The sequence below is a fragment of the Bufo bufo genome, chromosome 11 (genome assembly GCF_905171765.1).
Source record: "Bufo bufo chromosome 11, aBufBuf1.1, whole genome shotgun sequence".
Lineage (NCBI taxonomy): Eukaryota > Metazoa > Chordata > Amphibia > Anura > Bufonidae > Bufo > Bufo bufo.
The window spans coordinates 21,362,693-21,381,408 of NC_053399.1; the positions used below are offsets into that span (position 1 = coordinate 21,362,693).

The 18,716-nt window shown below is 47.6% G+C and overlaps 1 protein-coding gene across 1 annotated transcript in view; it reads right to left on the reverse strand.

The window, feature by feature from the left end:
• The window catches only part of TDP1 (tyrosyl-DNA phosphodiesterase 1), an 89,595-nt gene that overhangs the window by 67,209 nt on the left and 3,670 nt on the right, over positions 1-18,716 (reverse strand). The window contains exons 2-6 of the mRNA XM_040412123.1: positions 7,898-8,415; positions 7,128-7,171; positions 6,551-6,606; positions 6,231-6,327; positions 1,301-1,335 (exon numbers count right to left, since the gene is read on the reverse strand). Coding sequence (XP_040268057.1) covers positions 1,301-1,335; positions 6,231-6,327; positions 6,551-6,606; positions 7,128-7,171; positions 7,898-8,415 — 750 coding nt within the window. The remainder of the gene's footprint in view (positions 1-1,300; positions 1,336-6,230; positions 6,328-6,550; positions 6,607-7,127; positions 7,172-7,897; positions 8,416-18,716) is intronic.

Below are 18,716 nucleotides of genomic sequence, written 5' to 3' on the forward strand. Positions count from 1 at the left end.
TAAAACGCTATGGAATATGTCAGCACCATGTATGTGAGTAAAATAATAACCAGCAAGAAAAAGGGGCAGATTGGAGCCGAGCGTTTCTGGTACCAGACATAGAGATCACCTATATATGTCTAATAGCTGAAGGTCTCCTCTCTATCAAAGGAATAGGGGTTCTGGTCTGGAGGCCACTTTGCATCAGCATATGTTGTCAAAGAATGGCTACCCTGATAGGTGGGGGCCCTCCAGTTTAGAGCCACAGCCAGAATCAAGCACAATGCAAGGATAACCCAGAGCCATGCAGAACGCCACGATGAGCCAGAGCCACGCGCAATGCCAGGATGAGCCAGAGCCACGCGCAATGCCAGGATGAGCCAGAGCCACGCGCAATGCCAGGATGAGCCAGAGCCACGCGCAATGCCAGGATGAGCCAGAGCCACGCGCAATGCCAGGATGAGCCAGAGCCACGCGCAATGCCAGGATGAGCCAGAGCCACGCGCAATGCCAGGATGAGCCAGAGCCACGCGCAATGCCAGGATGAGCCAGAGCCACGCGCAATGCCAGGATGAGCCAGAGCCACGCGCAATGCCAGGATGAGCCAGAGCCACGCGCAATGCCAGGATGAGCCAGAGCCACGCGCAATGCCAGGATGAGCCAGAGCCACGCGCAATGCCAGGATGAGCCAGAGCCACGCGCAATGCCAGGATGAGCCAAAAACCACGCGCAATGCCAGGATGAGCCAGAGCCGTGCACTCCTGTCACACAGGAATGCCAAAATCTGACTACATCTTCTGGGGGACAGGGCAATACCCTACATAAATGTTCCTGCAGCTGTGACAAAACTACAACTCCCAGCAGCCAGCTGTAGAGGCATAGGTAGAAACCGCTTGTAGTGTTGTTTCACACAAAGATGTATTAGGAAAAAACTTAAATAGCAATTCCTATATATATATACTGTTATTTGTCATATTCATGTGACAGATTGTGGAATTTCCGCCAATTTTTTTTATCAAATCCCATCCATCCGCTGCGGAAATAATCTGCAGCGTAAACTGAGCTGCAGGGCGTGATTTACACCTGCAGCACATATTGTATAGTTATGGTGTGGATTTCATCCTTTGCTGCAGCCACAGCAATGTCCATGACAAATCCCCATGTAACACATGCAGGTTTTGCTGTGGAAACAAAGTAAAATCTGTGACCGAAATGTCAAAGAGGCAGATGGCTTGCTGGCTTAAAGCACGACCATAGATGGGACAATGGCAGAAGACATACTCTGGGATGTATATATCTATAGACATCATAACCCACTTACGTATGGTGAGTCCCGAACGCCATATCAAGCCGAGCCTATGGAAGAAATGACTTGTTACTAAACTTAAAGGGTCTCTCCGGGAATTAAGAAAATTAAAATACTTAAAAATTACTTTATTATAAATATATTCCCAGATACCTTACATTGGTCATAATGGCTCGTTTTGTCAAGGGAGCAATGATTAGGAGAAATAAAATGGCCACTGTCCTATTAGTATACACAAAACCTGTCCTAATCACACAGGACGACAAGTTACTTCACATCACTGAGATAAAGAGCTGCCTCATCCTCCTCTCTGCTTGTCAGGGATTATGGTCCTGAATACAGCTGATAAGATCTTCAGCTGAATTTCTGTAGGAATGGAGTTCATGAGCAGATGTGGCTAATGTGCAGCAGCACTTGTCCGCAGTCTCCATTACCACAGTCCCACATCACCACAGACTGTCCTGTCCTTCTTCTCGGTACTTCATGTCTCCTCATGAACTCCATTCCCACGGAGATTCAGCTGAAGATCTTATCAGCTGTATTCAGGCCCATAATCCCTGACAAGCAGAGAGGAGGATGAGGTAGCTCTTTAGCTCAGTGTTGTGAAGTAACTTGTCCTGCTGTGTGATTAGGACAGGTTTTATGTGCACTAATAGGAGGGTGGACATTTTATTGAGCCATTATAACTAATGAAAGGTATTTGGGAATATATTTATAATAAAGGAATATTTACGCATTTTCATTTTCTTAATTCCCGGAGAACCCCTTTAAGTGAGAAAAGAAGGAAAATAACCTAACATCAAAAAGCATAAAAAAAAAAAAGAAATGAGCCAACTGTAATAGATATGGAAATGTCCAAAATGTGCTTATCAGTGATCTGTCAGAGCATGATGGGAGTCCGAGTATTTAAACAGTTGGAGAATCACATCTTTTTGGACACTGACCTGAATAACAAGAACTTTGATTTGTACAGTCAGAGAAGTGACGCAGAGGAAGCTCCGTCTGAAGTTCGCTGTATTAGTGACAGTGTGCCACCCTCTAGTGGTCACATGTGGTAATACATGATTGATACTGCTTCTCTTAAAGGGTTTCTGTCACCTCTAAAATGGGTATTAAGCTGGCGGAGATTAGCGATGTGCTAATGTCAGCTGAACATAACTATATTAGCGCCATATCACTGCCTAAAGCCTTTATTGAGAAAAACAAACTTTTATAATATGCTAATTAGCCTCTAGGAGCAGGTTCTAGAGGCTCCGTTTGCCCACCTCTTTTCACGCCCTTCATCTCTTGATTGACAGGGCCAGGGCAGCACTGCTCACCTCCCGTCAGCCGTGTCTGCAGTGTAAATCTCGCGCCGTTCAGTATTTGGCGCAGGCGCAATGAGGGAAGGACGCTCGGCGGCTGCTGGCTTCCTCACTGCGGCAATAACTGAACGGCGCGAGATTCGCACTGCAGACACGGCCGGCTGGAGGAGAGCAGCGCTGCCCCGGCCCTGTCAATCAAGAGAAGAAGGGCGTGAAAAGAGGTGGGCAAACGGAGCCTCTAGGAGCAGGTGCAACGCCCCCCCCCCCCCCCCCCGCTCCTACTAATTAGCATATTATAAACGTTTGTTTTTCTCAATAAAGGCTTTAGGCAGTGAGATGGCAGTAATATCGTAATGTTCAGCTGGCATTAGCACATCGCTTATGTCAGCCAGCTTAATACCCATTTTTCAGGTGACAGAAATTCCATCTGTCAGCAGTTCTGTACCTATGACACTGGCTGACCTGTTACATGAGCGCTTGGCAGCTGAAGGCATCTGTGTTGGTCCCATGTTCCTATGTGCCTGCATTGCTGAGAAATATGATGTTTTATTATATGCAAATGAGTATCTAGGAGCAACGGGGGCGTTACCATTACACCTCCCTCCGCTACAGTCCTTACTGCCTGCACTAATGGATGTCTCCACTCCCCTCATCACTGTCTGCACTGACAGCAGTCCCTCTACTCCTCATTGTCTGCACTGACAGCAGTCCCCTCTACTCCTCATTGTCTGCACTGACAGCAGTCCCCTCTACTCCTCATTGCCTGCACTGACAGCAGTCTCCTCTACTCCTCATTGCCTGCACTGACAGCAGTCTCCTCTACTCCTCATTGTCTGCACTGACAGCAGTCCCCTCTACTCCTCATTGTCTGCACTGACAGCAGTCCCCTCCTCTCCTCATTGTCTGCACTGACAGCAGTCCCTCTACTCCTCATTGTCTGCACTGACAGCAGTCCCTCTACTCCTCATCGCCTGCACTGACAGCAGTCCCTCTACTCCTCATTGTCTGCACTGACAGCAGTCCCCTCCTCTCCTCATTGTCTGCACTGACAGCAGTCCCTCTACTCCTCATTGTCTGCACTGACAGCAGTCCCTCTACTCCTCATCGCCTGCACTGACAGCAGTCCCTCTACTCCTCATTGTCTGCACTGACAGCAGTCCCCTCCTCTCCTCATTGTCTGCACTGACAGCAGTCCCCTCTACTCCTCATTGTCTGCACTGACAGCAGTCCCCTCTACTCCTCATCGCCTGCACTGACAGCAGTCCCCTCTACTCCTCATTGCCTGCACTGACAGCAGTCTCCTCTACTCCTCATTGTCTGCACTGACAGCAGTCCCCTCTACTCCTCATTGTCTGCACTGACAGCAGTCCCCTCCTCTCCTCATTGTCTGCACTGACAGCAGTCCCTCTACTCCTCATTGTCTGCACTGACAGCAGTCCCTCTACTCCTCATCGCCTGCACTGACAGCAGTCCCTCTACTCCTCATTGTCTGCACTGACAGCAGTCCCCTCCTCTCCTCATTGTCTGCACTGACAGCAGTCCCCTCTACTCCTCATCGCCTGCACTGACAGCAGTCCCCTCCTCTCCTCATTGTCTGCACTGACAGCAGTCCCTCTACTCCTCATGGCCTGCACTGACAGCAGTCCCTCTACTCCTCATTGTCTGCACTGACAGCAGTCCCCTCTACTCCTCATTGTCTGCACTGACAGCAGTCCCTCTACTCCTCATTGTCTGCACTGACAGCAGTCCCCTCTACTCCTCATTGTCTGCACTGACAGCAGTCCCTCTACTCCTCATTGTCTGCACTGACAGCAGTCCCCTCTACTCCTCATTGTCTGCACTGACAGCAGTCCCTCTACTCCTCATTGTCTGCACTGACAGCAGTCCCCTCTATATGGAAAACTTTGTCCAGCTCACCTCCCTGGTGGAATGTGTAGTCCCGGCTCCAGAGGCCCTGGGGGAGTGTTCCCGTAGCAGGCTGCAGGTAAGTAAAGAAAGGTCCCGGAGACAAATAGAGTTCCTCTGTCAGCTCTTCTTTATTAATCAAATATAGTTGACAGACATGACCACCCCATACACGGCAGGAACGTTGACGCGTTGCGGGTGAGTACCCTTAGTCGACTAAGGGTACTCACCCGAAACGCGTCAACGTTCCTGCCGTGTATGGGATGGTCATGTCTGTCAACTATATTTGATTAATAAAGAAGAGCTGACAGAGGAACTCTATTTGTCTCCGGGACCTTTCTTTACTTACCAGCAGTCCCCTCTAGTCCTCATCGCCTGCACTGACAGCAGTCCCCTCTAGTCCTCATCGCCTGCACTGACAGCAGTCCCCTCTACTCCTCATCGCCTGCACTGACAGCAGTCCCCTCTACTCCTCATCGCCTGCACTGACAGCAGTCCCCTCTACTCCTCATCGCCTGCACTGACTGCAGTCTCCTCTAGTCCTCATCGCCTGCACTGACAGCAGTCTCCTCTAGTCCTCATTGTCTGCACTGACAGCAGTCTCCTCTAGTCCTCATCGCCTGCACTGACAGCAGTCCCCTCTACTCCTCATCGCCTGCACTGACAGCAGTCCCCTCTACTCCTCATCGCCTGCACTGACAGCAGTCTCCTCTACTCCTCATCGCCTGCACTGACTGCAGTCTCCTCTAGTCCTCATCGCCTGCACTGACAGCAGTCCCCTCTACTCCTCATCGCCTGCACTGACAGCAGTCCCCTCTACTCCTCATCGCCTGCACTGACAGCAGTCTCCTCTACTCCTCATCGCCTGCACTGACAGCAGTCCCCTCTAGTCCTCATCGCCTGCACTGACAGCAGTCCCCTCTACTCCTCATCGCCTGCACTGACAGCAGTCCCCTCTACTCCTCATCGCCTGCACTGACAGCAGTCCCCTCTACTCCTCATCGCCTGCACTGACAGCAGTTTCCTCTACTCCTCATCGCCTGCACTGACAGCAGTTTCCTCTACTCCTCATCGCCTGCACTGACTGCAGTCCCCTCCTCTCCTCATCGCCTGCACTGACAGCAGTCCCCTCTACTCCTCATCGCCTGCACTGACAGCAGTCTCCTCTAGTCCTCATCGCCTGCACTGACAGCAGTCCCCTCTACTCCTCATCGCCTGCACTGACAGCAGTCCCCTCTACTCCTCATCGCCTGCACTGACAGCAGTCTCCTCTAGTCCTCATTGTCTGCACTGACAGCAGTCCCCTCTACTCCTCATCGCCTGCACTGACAGCAGTCTCCTCTAGTCCTCATCGCCTGCACTGACAGCAGTCCCCTCTACTCCTCATCGCCTGCACTGACAGCAGTCCCCTCTACTCCTCATCGCCTGCACTGACAGCAGTCCCCTCTACTCCTCATCGCCTGCACTGACAGCAGTCTCCTCTAGTCCTCATCGCCTGCACTGACAGCAGTCCCCTCTACTCCTCATCGCCTGCACTGACAGCAGTCCCCTCTACTCCTCATCGCCTGCACTGACAGGGGTCTTCTCCTCTCCTCAATGCCTACACTGACAGCAGTCTCCTCCTCTCCCCAATGCCTACACTGACAGGGGTCTTCTCCTCTCCTCAATGCCTGCACTGGATGCTTTACGTATTAGACACTTAGAGCCGTACAGGGTAATGCACAGGATGCAAATACCTGACAGAGCCGGACGTTCTCATAGGGATGAGCATCTTCATGCAGCCGAGCTTTGGATTCCCGCTTCTCGCCATGGACAATCAATAATGGCTTACTCCTTTCAATAAAAGAGCAGAGCAGCGTGAAAATTAAATATTGGTTATGCATTTCTGAACACATTCTCTGCTTGCTATCAGTGAATAGAAACATCCTTGTTTCCCATAAAGATCTAAAATTTCTCACTGCTGAGAGGCCGATACAACTGTGTCCAATCTAGTCAGTCCTGGAAAGGTGGCTCGCTGGATGTGAAATTGCTACGGCGCATTTTTTGCAAGACTCACCGAAATTCCTCCGGGTACTGCTTTACGAGCCAAGGCACATCTATGCAGTAGTTAAACTTGAAAAATAGAAAAAGACGTAGGACAAAAGTGAACACATAACGGCAGTCTGCACATTACATCTTATAATCAGCCAGTGATCTGCCAATATTACTAATAACAATGGCAGTAATGTTCATCCAGGACGCTGTGTGTGACATATTGGATCTTTACATAAAGCTGAGTTTTTGGAAAAATCCATGCCCCCATTGTGGGACCCGCACCTATATCGAGAACGAAGCCCCGCAAAGTGGTGGCTGGAGGACTCCGGTCCGGCCAACACCAAGCAGGCCCATAGAAGTAAATGGGAGCGTACTGCGCATGCACGGACTCCGCTTCCATTCATTTCTATGGGGCCGATGAAAATAGCCGCAGCGCTCGGCTATTTTCGCCGGCCCCATAGAAAATGAATGTAGGACGGCTGCATATATATATATATACACACACACACATATACACACACACACCACCATGGAGAGGACAGATATAATAGGGTTCTTTGTATGGCAGCGCAGCATATCTGGCTATAATGGGGACATACCTGAACTGAAGACACCAGGGTCCCAAAGAGAGGAGATAGAATATCTGTTAATGCAGAAAGAGATAATAATCAATTCATGGTTTTACACGATTGAACATTGCATGGGTCACAGAACGTAGCTACTAACTTGGATACTCTGCACTAGCGTCCCTGCAAGGAGGGCACCCAGCGCTCGCCTCCTTGCGGGGAGGGACACCCAGGGCTCGCTTTCCTGCGGGGAGGGACACCCAGGGCTCGCTTTCCTGCGGGGAGGGACACCCAGGGCTCGCCTCCCTGCGGGGAGGGACACCCAGGGCTCGCCTCCCTGCGGGGAGGGACACCCAGGGCTCGCCTCCCTGCGGGGAGGGACACCCAGGGCTCGCCTCCCTGCGGGGAGGGACACCCAGGGCTCGCCTCCCTGCGGGGAGGGACACCCAGGGCTCGCCTCCCTGCGGGGAGGGACACCCAGGGCTCGCCTCCCTGCGGGGAGGGACACCCAGGGCTCGCCTCCCTGCGGGGAGGGACACCCAGGGCTCGCCTCCCTGCGGGGAGGGACACCCAGGGCTCGCCTCCCTGCGGGGAGGGACACCCAGGGCTCGCCTCCCTGCGGGGAGGGACACCCTGCGCTCGCCTCCCTGCGGGGAGGGACACCCTGCGCTCGCCTCTCTGCGGCGAGCGCACCCAGTGCTCGCCTCCCTGCTGAGAGGGCACCCAGCGCTCGCCTCCCTGCAGTGAAAATAATGGATAACATAACAGGTGCAAAAAGCCGTATCATCCAGTCTGTAACTCACCTTTAATGTGGAGAGCTCCCGTGTTATACTTGGGCTTAATACCTGTGACTTTGGTCAAATAAAAGCTGAAAGGCTCCCCACTCTGCAGTACATCCCAGGGGTCCTGAGCGTCACTAGGGGTCCTATATTTGTCATGTGCAGCTGGGCTGTGCCTACTTTCCTTCTGCAGCTTTGGCACCTCCACTTTACATGATGTCCCCCCTCTCTCTGATTTTACAGTCTTTTCCGGCTGTGACTCGTCCTCGCTGCTGGACAGGCACCAACCTGAAACCTCCCCTTCTGTTTTTAGCCTCTTGGCTGGTGATTGTTCCTTTCCAGGGATCTCCTCAAACTTCAGTGGATTTGACTTCCTCTTGTAAGACTCCTTCCTGGCGTCAGAACAGGGGTACAGAGGAGGGGGGCTGACACGGGTTTTCACCTTAGATGCAGAGATAGAAGACGTTGGCTGGTCCTCGGACTCATCTTCACTACTGGACAACGTCCACTTGCCGTAACTACCCTGCTGGGAACCAGCGCTCCTGCAAAACAGAAAGAAGAAGTTATAACACAAGTATTAGGGGCTTTTCATAAAATGTAATTTAAATTAAAGAACACTTATTCCCCATACACAGGGTATGTAATAGTGTCTGATCACCAGGAAGGGGGGCAACTTCTGGGACTCTAGAGATCATAAAAATTGGGGTCCCCATGTGCATGGAGTGCTAGTGCTGTGGATAGAGTTTTTTTTAGTAGGAAACCCCTCTAAGGGTGCGGACACACGAGCCAGATTACCTGCCATGGAATAGGCCATGTTTCAACCTATGCTTCTCAAATCTGCTGTGGAAATCCACAGTATAAGGCCTTATGCACATTACCGTTCCGTTTTTTGCGGTCCGCGGATCCGCAAAAAACGGAAGCCGTCTGTGTGCCTTCCACAATTTGCGGAACGGAGCGGCCGGCCCATTCTAGAAATGCCTATTCTTGTCCGCAAAACGGACAAGAATAGGACATGCTACTTTTTTTTTCGGGGCCATGGAACGAAGCAACGGATGCGGATAGCACACGGAGTGCTGTCCGCATCTTTTGCGGCCCCATTGAAGTGAATGGGTCCGCTTCTGAGCCACAAAAACGGTGGCTCGGATGCGGACCCAAACAACGGCCGTGTGCATGAGGCCTAAACTGCCATGCTGTAGACTGAAAATCCGGACCACATTCAGTCTCTGCTGCAGATGTTTCCGCGGTGCGTCGATTCGATTTAGTAAAATCTCATCCGTTTTGCTAACAATGTACTATATTGCTGATTTTCCGCCAGCCTGGTACAAAATTTGCAGCGTACCTGCCACGTAGTAGGGGGGAGAAAGCAATTTAGGCTAGGACTAGACTGAGACATCACAAGTAATGATCCTGAATTTTGTCGAGAAAAATCCGAACCTGGCGGTTTCTTGCAAATTGCAAGCGACTCTTGCAGCCCAGGGATCGATGTAAGTCACGTGCGACTGCGACTCCCTTCCGTCGTGTCATTTTAGTGTCTAACGGTTGCTGCAAAATCCTGAAGTTGCACAACTATTTTGGCTACGAGTCCCATTCGACAACTCACAGCTTAGGCTACTTTCACATCTGCCTTTTCGCTGGATCCGTTATGGATCAGCAAAAACGCTTCCATCACGATAATACAACCGTCTGCGTCTGTTCTGAATGGATCCGGTTGTATTATCTCTAAAATAGCCAAGACGGATCCGTCTCTAAAACCACTGTAAGTCAATAGGGCACAGATGCTTTTTCTTTTGTGTCTGAGAAAACCGATCCGTCCCCATTGACTTACATTGTGTGTCATGGCAGATCCGTCTTGCTCCACACCACGTCGCGGACAGAAAACCCCCCCGCTTGCAGCGTTATTCTGTTCGCGATAGGGACGCAACCAAACAGAACAGAATGCATTCTGGTGCACTCCGTTTTGTCCCCATTGACAATGAATGGAAGCGTTTTTCCCGCTATTGGGATCCTATGACGGATCTTAATAGTGGAAAGGGAAAGCGCAGATGTGAAAATCGCCTTACCCCGAGACCTTTGCTGGAAAAGCTGCTTGCGATATTCGATGAAAAGATCCATCAGATTTGTCTTCTTCGTGACTGGTGTCGCGGTGGCATCACACTGCGTTTTGTAATGCTGACGCATTCACAATAATGTCACCAATCGACCTTGGTGTTACACGACCAGTCACCACGTAGCCTAAATCAAGTGACCTCAATGCAACAACCAGTGGCTGACAAACTGCATGCATGCAGTCTCAAAGAGCATCTGTCAGCAGTTTTGTACCTATGACACTGTCTGACCTGTTACATGTGCACTTGGCAGCTGAAGGCGTCTGTGTTGGTCCCATGTTCATATGTGTCCACATTACTGAGAAAAATGAGGTTTTATTATATGCAAATGAGCCTCTAGGAGCAACAGGGGCGTTACCATTACACCTAGAGGCTCTGCTCTCTCTGTAACTGCCGTGCCCCCTGCGCTTTGATTGACAGGGCCAGGCAGTGAAAACGACATCATGTCTAGCCTTATCATTCAAAGTGTAAAGGGAGTGGCAGAGAGAGCAGAGTGTCTAGGTGTAATGGTAACGCCCCCGTTGCACCTAGAGGCTCATTTGCATATAATAAAACCTCATATTTCTCAGTAATGCGGGCACATATGAACATGGGACCAACACAGATGTCTTCAGCTGCCAAGTGCACATGTAACAGGTCAGACAGTGTCATAGGTACAAATCTGCTGACAGATGCCTTTTAAAAAGAGTTCTTCAACATTTTGGTATGGATAGCCTATACTCAGAATATCGGATAGGTGCGGGTCCAACTCCTGGGACCCCCGCTGCAGCCTCCTCCGAGCTTACCAAGCACAGCACCATACATTGTCTAGTATTATATAGGTCACTGGCCTTGAAAGACAGCAGATCGTTGGGGGTGTCGGACCCCCACCAATCTGATATTGAGGACCTATCCTGAGGATGCACCATTAATATCAAAATCTCAGAAATCCCTTTAAAGTTGATGTTTCTTTTCCTATTTATTAATCCTGAAATGGTAGATGAATAAATCCCGGCGGTAAGTTTGGGCAGGTGGGGGAGGGGGACGCTGCATTATTAACGCCACGCACGGCGGGCTGCAGGCTGACATTATTAATAAACAACATCTGTTTCCGACCATACTTTCCACCACTGACGAGTAAATCAATCCCACTTGGCTTATTCCAGGGTCCCGGACGTCATCGTTGTAGAACATGGAGTGTAGAATTCTGTCTCCGCCATCTGCTGATGAGCCGCGCACATCCGGGGCTGGGGGAACAAACTTAGCCTCCAGTCCACACAACCCAAATCATTATACCTGAGACTCTAGCATGAGACGCCCAGGGTGCCCTGCACCCGCTCATCATCCCCCGGACCGAAGCTATCACTTATTTATGGAGTGTGAATGAGGACAGCGCAGAGGACGGGAACAGAACGCCACCTGGATGTACACAGCCAAAAATGTCTAAAGATCGGTCCCCCCTCCTGACGTGCGCTCGTGTTCTTCCTGAAATCACAATTCTAAAGCATCTTTTCTTATATACCGTAGAGTTGTGGCATCCCTCTGTTATTCCTCCTAGATATTGGTGAATTAAAGTAGAACTCGGTGTTACCAGTGGCGGAGTGTCTCTACATAGTCTGACACTGTCCAATCAAATCAGTGCTGTCAGAGACACCCAGCTGTCAATGTATTCATATTGAGGAGGAATAACAGAGGAACAATAGAATGCAGAGGTCTGGGAAAAAAAAAAAAAAAAAAGATACTGTTAGGCCCCTTTCACAAGGGCGAGTATTCCGCACGGATGCGATGCGTGAGGTGAACGAATTGCACCTGCACTGAATCCCGACCCATTCATTTCTATGGGGCTGTTCACATGAGCGATGATTTTCACGCATCACCTTGTGCGTTGCGTGAAAATCGCAGCATGCTCTATTTTGTGCGTTTTTCACGTAACGCAGGCCCCATAGAAATGAATGGGGTTGCGTGAAAATCGCAAGCATCCGCAAGCAAGTGCGGATGCGGCACGATTTTCACGCAAGGTTGCTAGGAGACCCGATCATTATTATTTTCCCTTATAACATGGTTATAAGGGAAAATAATAGCATTCTGAATACAGAATGCTAAGTAAAATAGCGCTGGAGGGAGGGGTTAAAAAAAATAATTTAACTCACCTTAATCCACTTGATCGCGCAGCCGGCATCTCTTCTGTCTTCATCTTAGCTGTGTGCAGGAACAGGACCTGGGGTGACGTCACTCCGGTCATCACATGATCCATCACATGATCTTTTACCATGGTGATGGATCATGTGATGGACCATGTGATGACCGGAGTGATGTCACCACAGGTCCTGTTGCTGCACACAGCTAAGATGAAGACAGAAGGAGATGCCGGCTGCGCGATCAAGTGGATTAAGGTGAGTTAAATTATTTATTTTTTTAACCCCTCCAGCGCTATTTTACTAAGCATTCTGTATTCAGAATGCTATTATTTTCCCTTATAACCATGTTATAAGGGAAAATAATACAATCTACAGAACACCGATCCCAAGCCCGAACTTCTGTGAAGAAGTTCGGGTTTGGGTACCAAACATGCGCGATTTTTCTCACGCGAGTGCAAAACGCATTACAATGTTTTGCACTCGCACGGAAAAATCGCGCATGTTCTCGCAACGACCGTCTGAAAGAGGCCTTAGGGTCCATTCACACGTCTGTGAATGTGTCCGCACCTGTTCCGCAATTCTGTGGAACGGGTGCGGACCCATTTATTCTCTATGGGGACGGAATGGATGCTGAGAGCACCCTATGTGCTCTCCGCATCCGCATTTCCGGACCGCGGCCCCGATCTTCCGGTCCACAACTGCGGAAAAAAACAGAACATGTCCTATTCTTGTCCGCAATTGCGGACAAGAATAGGCAGTTCTTTTGGGGTGCCGGCCGGGTGTATTGCGGATCCACAATTTGCGGATCCGCAATGCACTACGGACGTGTGAATGGACCCTTACAAGTATTGAGTAAAATACACATCAGGAGATGTGACTGGGCATCTTTAAAGAGGACCCGTCTCCTCTCCTGACATGTCTGTTTTAGTAACTACTTGCATTCCCCATGTAAAAACTATTCTTAAGCATCTATTCTTAGGGTACATGCACACGTTCAGGATTCATGTGCGGAGCATCCGCACTGAAATCCGCAGGTGTTCGCAGGCAAATCTGTGCGGTCAATCCGCATCAATTGGTGCAGATTTGCATGCGGATTTGCGTGCGGATTTGGTGCGGTTTCGGTGCGGATTTTTCACATGCAGATTTTACTAAGTGAATGAAGAAAATCCGGTCAGGAAAAAAAAAAATAATTGACATGTCGCGGATTTTAAAATCCGCACCGCAGGTCAAAATCCGCGCGGAAAAAATCCGCATCAGGTGCATTAAGAATTTCAAATTCTCATAGAATACAATGGACATGACCTACGGTGCGGATTTTCCGCACGCAAATCCGCGCGGAAAATCTGCACGCAATCCTGATCGTGTGCAGGGGGCCTTATGGTTCTATGCTGTGCCAGTCCTCCATTATTCCTGCTAGGATTAATGAATGAATTATTAGAAGTTTGCAATAAAGATCCCTCTGGGTGATATTAGTTGGGTGTGTGTTCCTGCACAGTCTGACACTAACAGAACTGATTGGATAATGTCAGGGACTCGCCCTTAACTGGTAACACCCAGCTGGACCTTCACTGCAAACTGCTAGCAATTCATTCAATACTTCTAGGAGAAATAATTAAGGAATGGTAACACACAGAGTCATAAGAGTAGATGCTCCAGGATTGTTATTACATGGGGGGATGCATGAAGCTACTGAGAGGAAAAAAGAATCAGCTGTACTGCTCAAAAACGTTCTACTGCATGAGCCCTCTAATGTAGCGCTGCATGAGCCCTCTAATGTAGCGCTGCATGAGCCCTCTAATGTAGCGCTGCATGAGCCCTCTAAGTTTTTGACACTAACAGAACTGATTGGATAATGTCAGGGACTCGCCCTTAACTGGTAACACCCAGCTGGACCTTCACTGCAAACTGCTAGCAATTCATTCAATACTTCTAGGAGAAATAATTAAGGAATGGTAACACACAGAGTCATAAGAGTAGATGCTCCAGGATTGTTATTACATGGGGGGATGCATGAAGCTACTGAGAGGAAAAAAGAATCAGCTGTACTGCTCAAAAACGTTCTACTGCATGAGCCCTCTAATGTAGCGCTGCATGAGCCCTCTAATGTAGCGCTGCATGAGCCCTCTAATGTAGCGCTGCATGAGCCCTCTAATGTACCGCTGCATGAGCCCTCTAATGTACCGCTGCATGAGCCCTCTAATGTACCGCTGCATGAGCCCTCTAATGTACCGCTGCATGAGCCCTCTAATGTACCGCTGCATGCTACCAATTTCATACGAATACAAAGGCGCGCTCTGTCATAGGTATATGGAAGCATCGCCTCTGCTGGAGAATCTCTATACGTGCAGTACCCAACGGAGCAAGTTAGAGAGGCATTCTGGTTGTGACAAGTAGGCTTGAGGGAACTGACCTTTGGATCATAGATCCGAAATCGATTCGTTCAAAGACTTCGATTTTAATGCTATTCCCGTACAGCATTAAAATGTATTGGCTCCATGGAGCCAAAGTTTGTTTCGCCTGAAGTCGCGCGAGACTTCGGTTATAATTCCTACAGAATTCATATCTGCGTACCGAAAAACTACAATCCGAACTGGGCTTTCCAAAAGCCCACTACGGATTGCTATTTTAACCCCTTGGATAGCGGAAGTGTTTATCGTTTTTGAGTTTTCATTTTTCTTCCCTATCTTCCTGGAGCCATAACTTTTTTATTTTTCCGTTCAATTATCCATATGTTTTGTTTTTTTTACAGGACAAGTTGTACTTTCTAATACCACCATTTAATATGGTATACAATGTAGTGGGAAGCGGGAAAGAAATTGCAACGGGGTGGAATTGGAAAAAAATATATATATAATTCCTCCACCGTTTACATTTATTTTTATTTTATCAACATCTTCTGACCTCTGTAACTTTGTTATATTTAGGTCTACACGGCTCTGGGGGGCTCATTTTTTTGAAAGATGGTCTGCAGTTTTTAATTCTACCATTCTTAAAGGGAACCTGTCACCTGGATTTTGGGTATAGAGCTGAGGACATGGGTTGCTAGATGGCCGCTAGCACATCCGCAATACCCAGTCCCTATAGCTCTGTGTGCTTTTATTGTGTAAAAAAAACTATTTGAAACATATGCAAATTAACCTGAGATGAGTTCTGTATGTGAGATGAATCACGGACAGGACAAATCTCAGGTTAATTTGCATATGTATCAAATCGGTTTTCTTACATAATAAAAGCACACAGAGCTATGGGGACTGGATATTGCGGATGTGCTAGCGGCCATCTAGCAACCCATGTCCGCAGCTCTATACCCAAAATCCCGGTGACAGGTTCCCTTTAAATGTGTATGCCTTGCTGATCACTTTTTATTCAACTTTTTAGGAGAGGTGAAGCAACAAAAAAAAAAAAAGAAAAAAAAAAGGCAGTTATGGCTTTCACCATACGAGATAAATACATTTATATTTTAATGGTACAAGTGTTTGGGGATGTGGCAATGCAAATTATCTTAATTTATTTTTCAATGTTTATTTTTATTATTTATTAAGAAAGAGTTTTTAGAGTTTATTAATATTTAAAAAAACTTTTAATATTTTTTTTTTAATATTATAGGGGTTGTAAAATGGCTTTTATCGTGTAGACCAGGGATCAGCAGCCTCCGGCACTCCAGGTGTTCTGAAACTACAACTCCCAGAGGGCTTCATTCACTTCAATGTTTGCCTGCTGAGAGTTGGAGTTTCACAGCAGCAGAAGTGCCGAAGGTTGCTGATCCCTGATGTTAACGTTAAAGGGGTTTCCGGGATTTTAATATTAATGACCTATCCACTGGATAGGTCATCAATATCAGATCGACAGGGGTCCAACACCTGGCACCCCCGCCAATCAGTTGGTTGACGAGAATTCCGCACTCCATGCCAGCGCTGCCTTCTGTTCATTATTTACCAGCTCACTGTCGACATCGCAGCGGTGAGCGGGTGTAAACAAGCCTTCCCATTAACTTCTATGGACAGCTCCTTCCTATACACTTAAATGGGAACGAGACGTCCTACAGAAGTGAACGGGACGGCTTGTAGTTACACCTGCTCAGTGCTGCAATGTCGCCGGCGAGGAGGTAAACAATGAAGAGAAGGCTGTGATTGCACGGAGCAACCTGATGATAGGCGGGGGAGCCGGGTGCAGGACCGCGCCAATCTGATACTGATGACCTACCCCGAGGTTAGGTCATCTATATTAAAATCCCGGAAAACCCCTTTAACTCCTTAAGGACCAGGTCACTTTATGTGGTCATAACTTTAAAACGATTTGACTTATCCAGGCCGTTCTGAGATTGTTTTTTCGTCACATATTGTACTTCATGACAGTGGTAAAATAGAGTCAAAAAAATTAATTTTTATTTATAAAAAAATACCAAATTTGCAAATTTCCAAGTTTCAATTTCTCTACTTCTATAATAAATACCTACAAAAATGGTTATTACTTTACATTCCCCATATGTCTACTTCATGTTTGGATCATTTTGGGAATGACATTTTATTTTTTGGGGATGTTACAAGGCTTAGACGTTTAGAAGCAAATCTTGAAAAATGACCCCATTCTAGAAACTACACCCCTCAAGGTATTCAAAACTGATTTTACAAACTTTGTTAACCCTTTAGGTGTTCCACAAGAATTAATGGAAAATAGAGATACAATTTCAAAATTTCACTTTTTTGGCAGATTTTCCATTTTAATAATTTTTTTCCAGTTACAAAGCAAGGGTTAACAGCCAAACCAAACTCTATATTTATGGCCCTGATTCTGTAGTTTACAGAAACACCCCATATGTGGTCGTAAACCGCTGTACGGGCACACGGCAGGGCGCAGAAGGAAAGGAATGCCATACGGTTTTTGGAAGGCTGATTTTGCTGGACAGTTTTTTTTTACACCATGTCCCATTTGAAGCCCCCCTGATGCACCCCTAGAGTAGAAACTCCAAAAAAGTGACCCCATTTTAGAAACTACGGGATAGGGTGGCAGTTTTGTTGGTACTAGTTTAGGGTACATATGATTTTTGGTTGCTCTATATTACACTTTTTGTGAGGCAAGGTAACAAGAAATAGCTGTTTTGGCACCGTTTAAATTTTTATTTTATTTACAACATTCATCTGACAGGTTAGATCATGTGATATTTTTATAGACCAGGTTGTCACGGACGCGGCGACACCTAATATCTATACTATTTTATTATTTATGTAAGTTTTACACAATGATTTCATTTTTGAAACAAAATAAATCATGTTTTAGTGTCTCCATAGTCTGAGAGCCATAGTTTTTGGGCGATTATCTTTGGTAGGGTATGATTTTTGCGGGATGAGATGACTGTTTGATTGGCACTATTTTGAGGTGCATATGACTTTTTGATCGCTTGCTATTACACTTTTTGTGATGTAAGGTGACAAAAAAATGGCTATTTTTACTTTTTTTTTTACGGTATTCACCTGAAGGGGTTAGGTCATGTGATATTTTTATAGAGCAGGTTATTACGGACGCGGCGATACCTAATATGTATACTTTTATTTTATTTAAGTTTTACACAATAATATCATTTTTGAAACCAAAAAAAAAATCATGTTTTAGTGTCTCTATATTCTGAGAGCCATAGTTTTTTCAGTTTTTGGGCGATTATCTTAGATAGGGTCTCATTTTTTGCAGGATGAGGTGACGGTTAGATTGGCACTATTTTGGTGGGCATACGCCGTTTTGATCGCTTGCTGTTGTACTTTTTGTGATGTAAGGTGACAAATTTTTTTTTATTTAGCACAGTTTTTTTTTTTTTTTTTTACGGTGTTCATCTGAGGGGTTAGGTCATGTGATAAGTTTATAGAGCCGGTCGATACGGACGCGGCAATACCTAATATGTCTAAAATGACATTTTTGTTTATTTTTACTTGAAACTTTTAATTTCTTTGGGGGGGGGGGGCGGACTTTCTTTTTTCAACTTTTTTTTTTCACTTTATTTTTTGTCCCACTTTGGGACTTCAACTTTTGGGGGTTTAATCCCCTTTACAATGCATTCCAATACTTCTGTATTAGAATGCATTGGCTGAATGAGTAATACTGTGTGTATTACTCATACAGCTTCTGGCGTGTGAGATCACCGGAAGGGGACCCGATGGCACCTCCGACCGCCGCAACCACCCGTAAACCGCAGTTCTTAATTGACCTGCGGTTCGCGGCGATTGCCGCCACAGGAGCCCCCCCCGCGCATTGTCCCAGGGTGCCTGCTCAATGATCTCAGCAGGCACCTTGTTCCGATCACCACCCGCCCGCCGGGCGGCAGTGATCGGGACCACACATAATGTACCGGTACGTCGTGTGTCCGCAAGAGGTTAAAGGGAGTCTGTCAGCACATTTTCCCCTTTTTAACAGTTCCCATAGCGCTGTAGCCGCAACACAGATGATTAAAACGGTACCTTTATATGCTTTTGTGGACTTGTAAAACTGCCAAAAACGAACTTTGATGCATATGTAAATGAGGGCTCGCAAGTGCCCAGGGGCGGCGTCCACCGCGTTGGGGCCCAGGCATCTCTGCCTCTTCGGCTCTTATCCCCGCCCATCTGTTTTCTTTCCCCCTCAGCGAGATCCCGC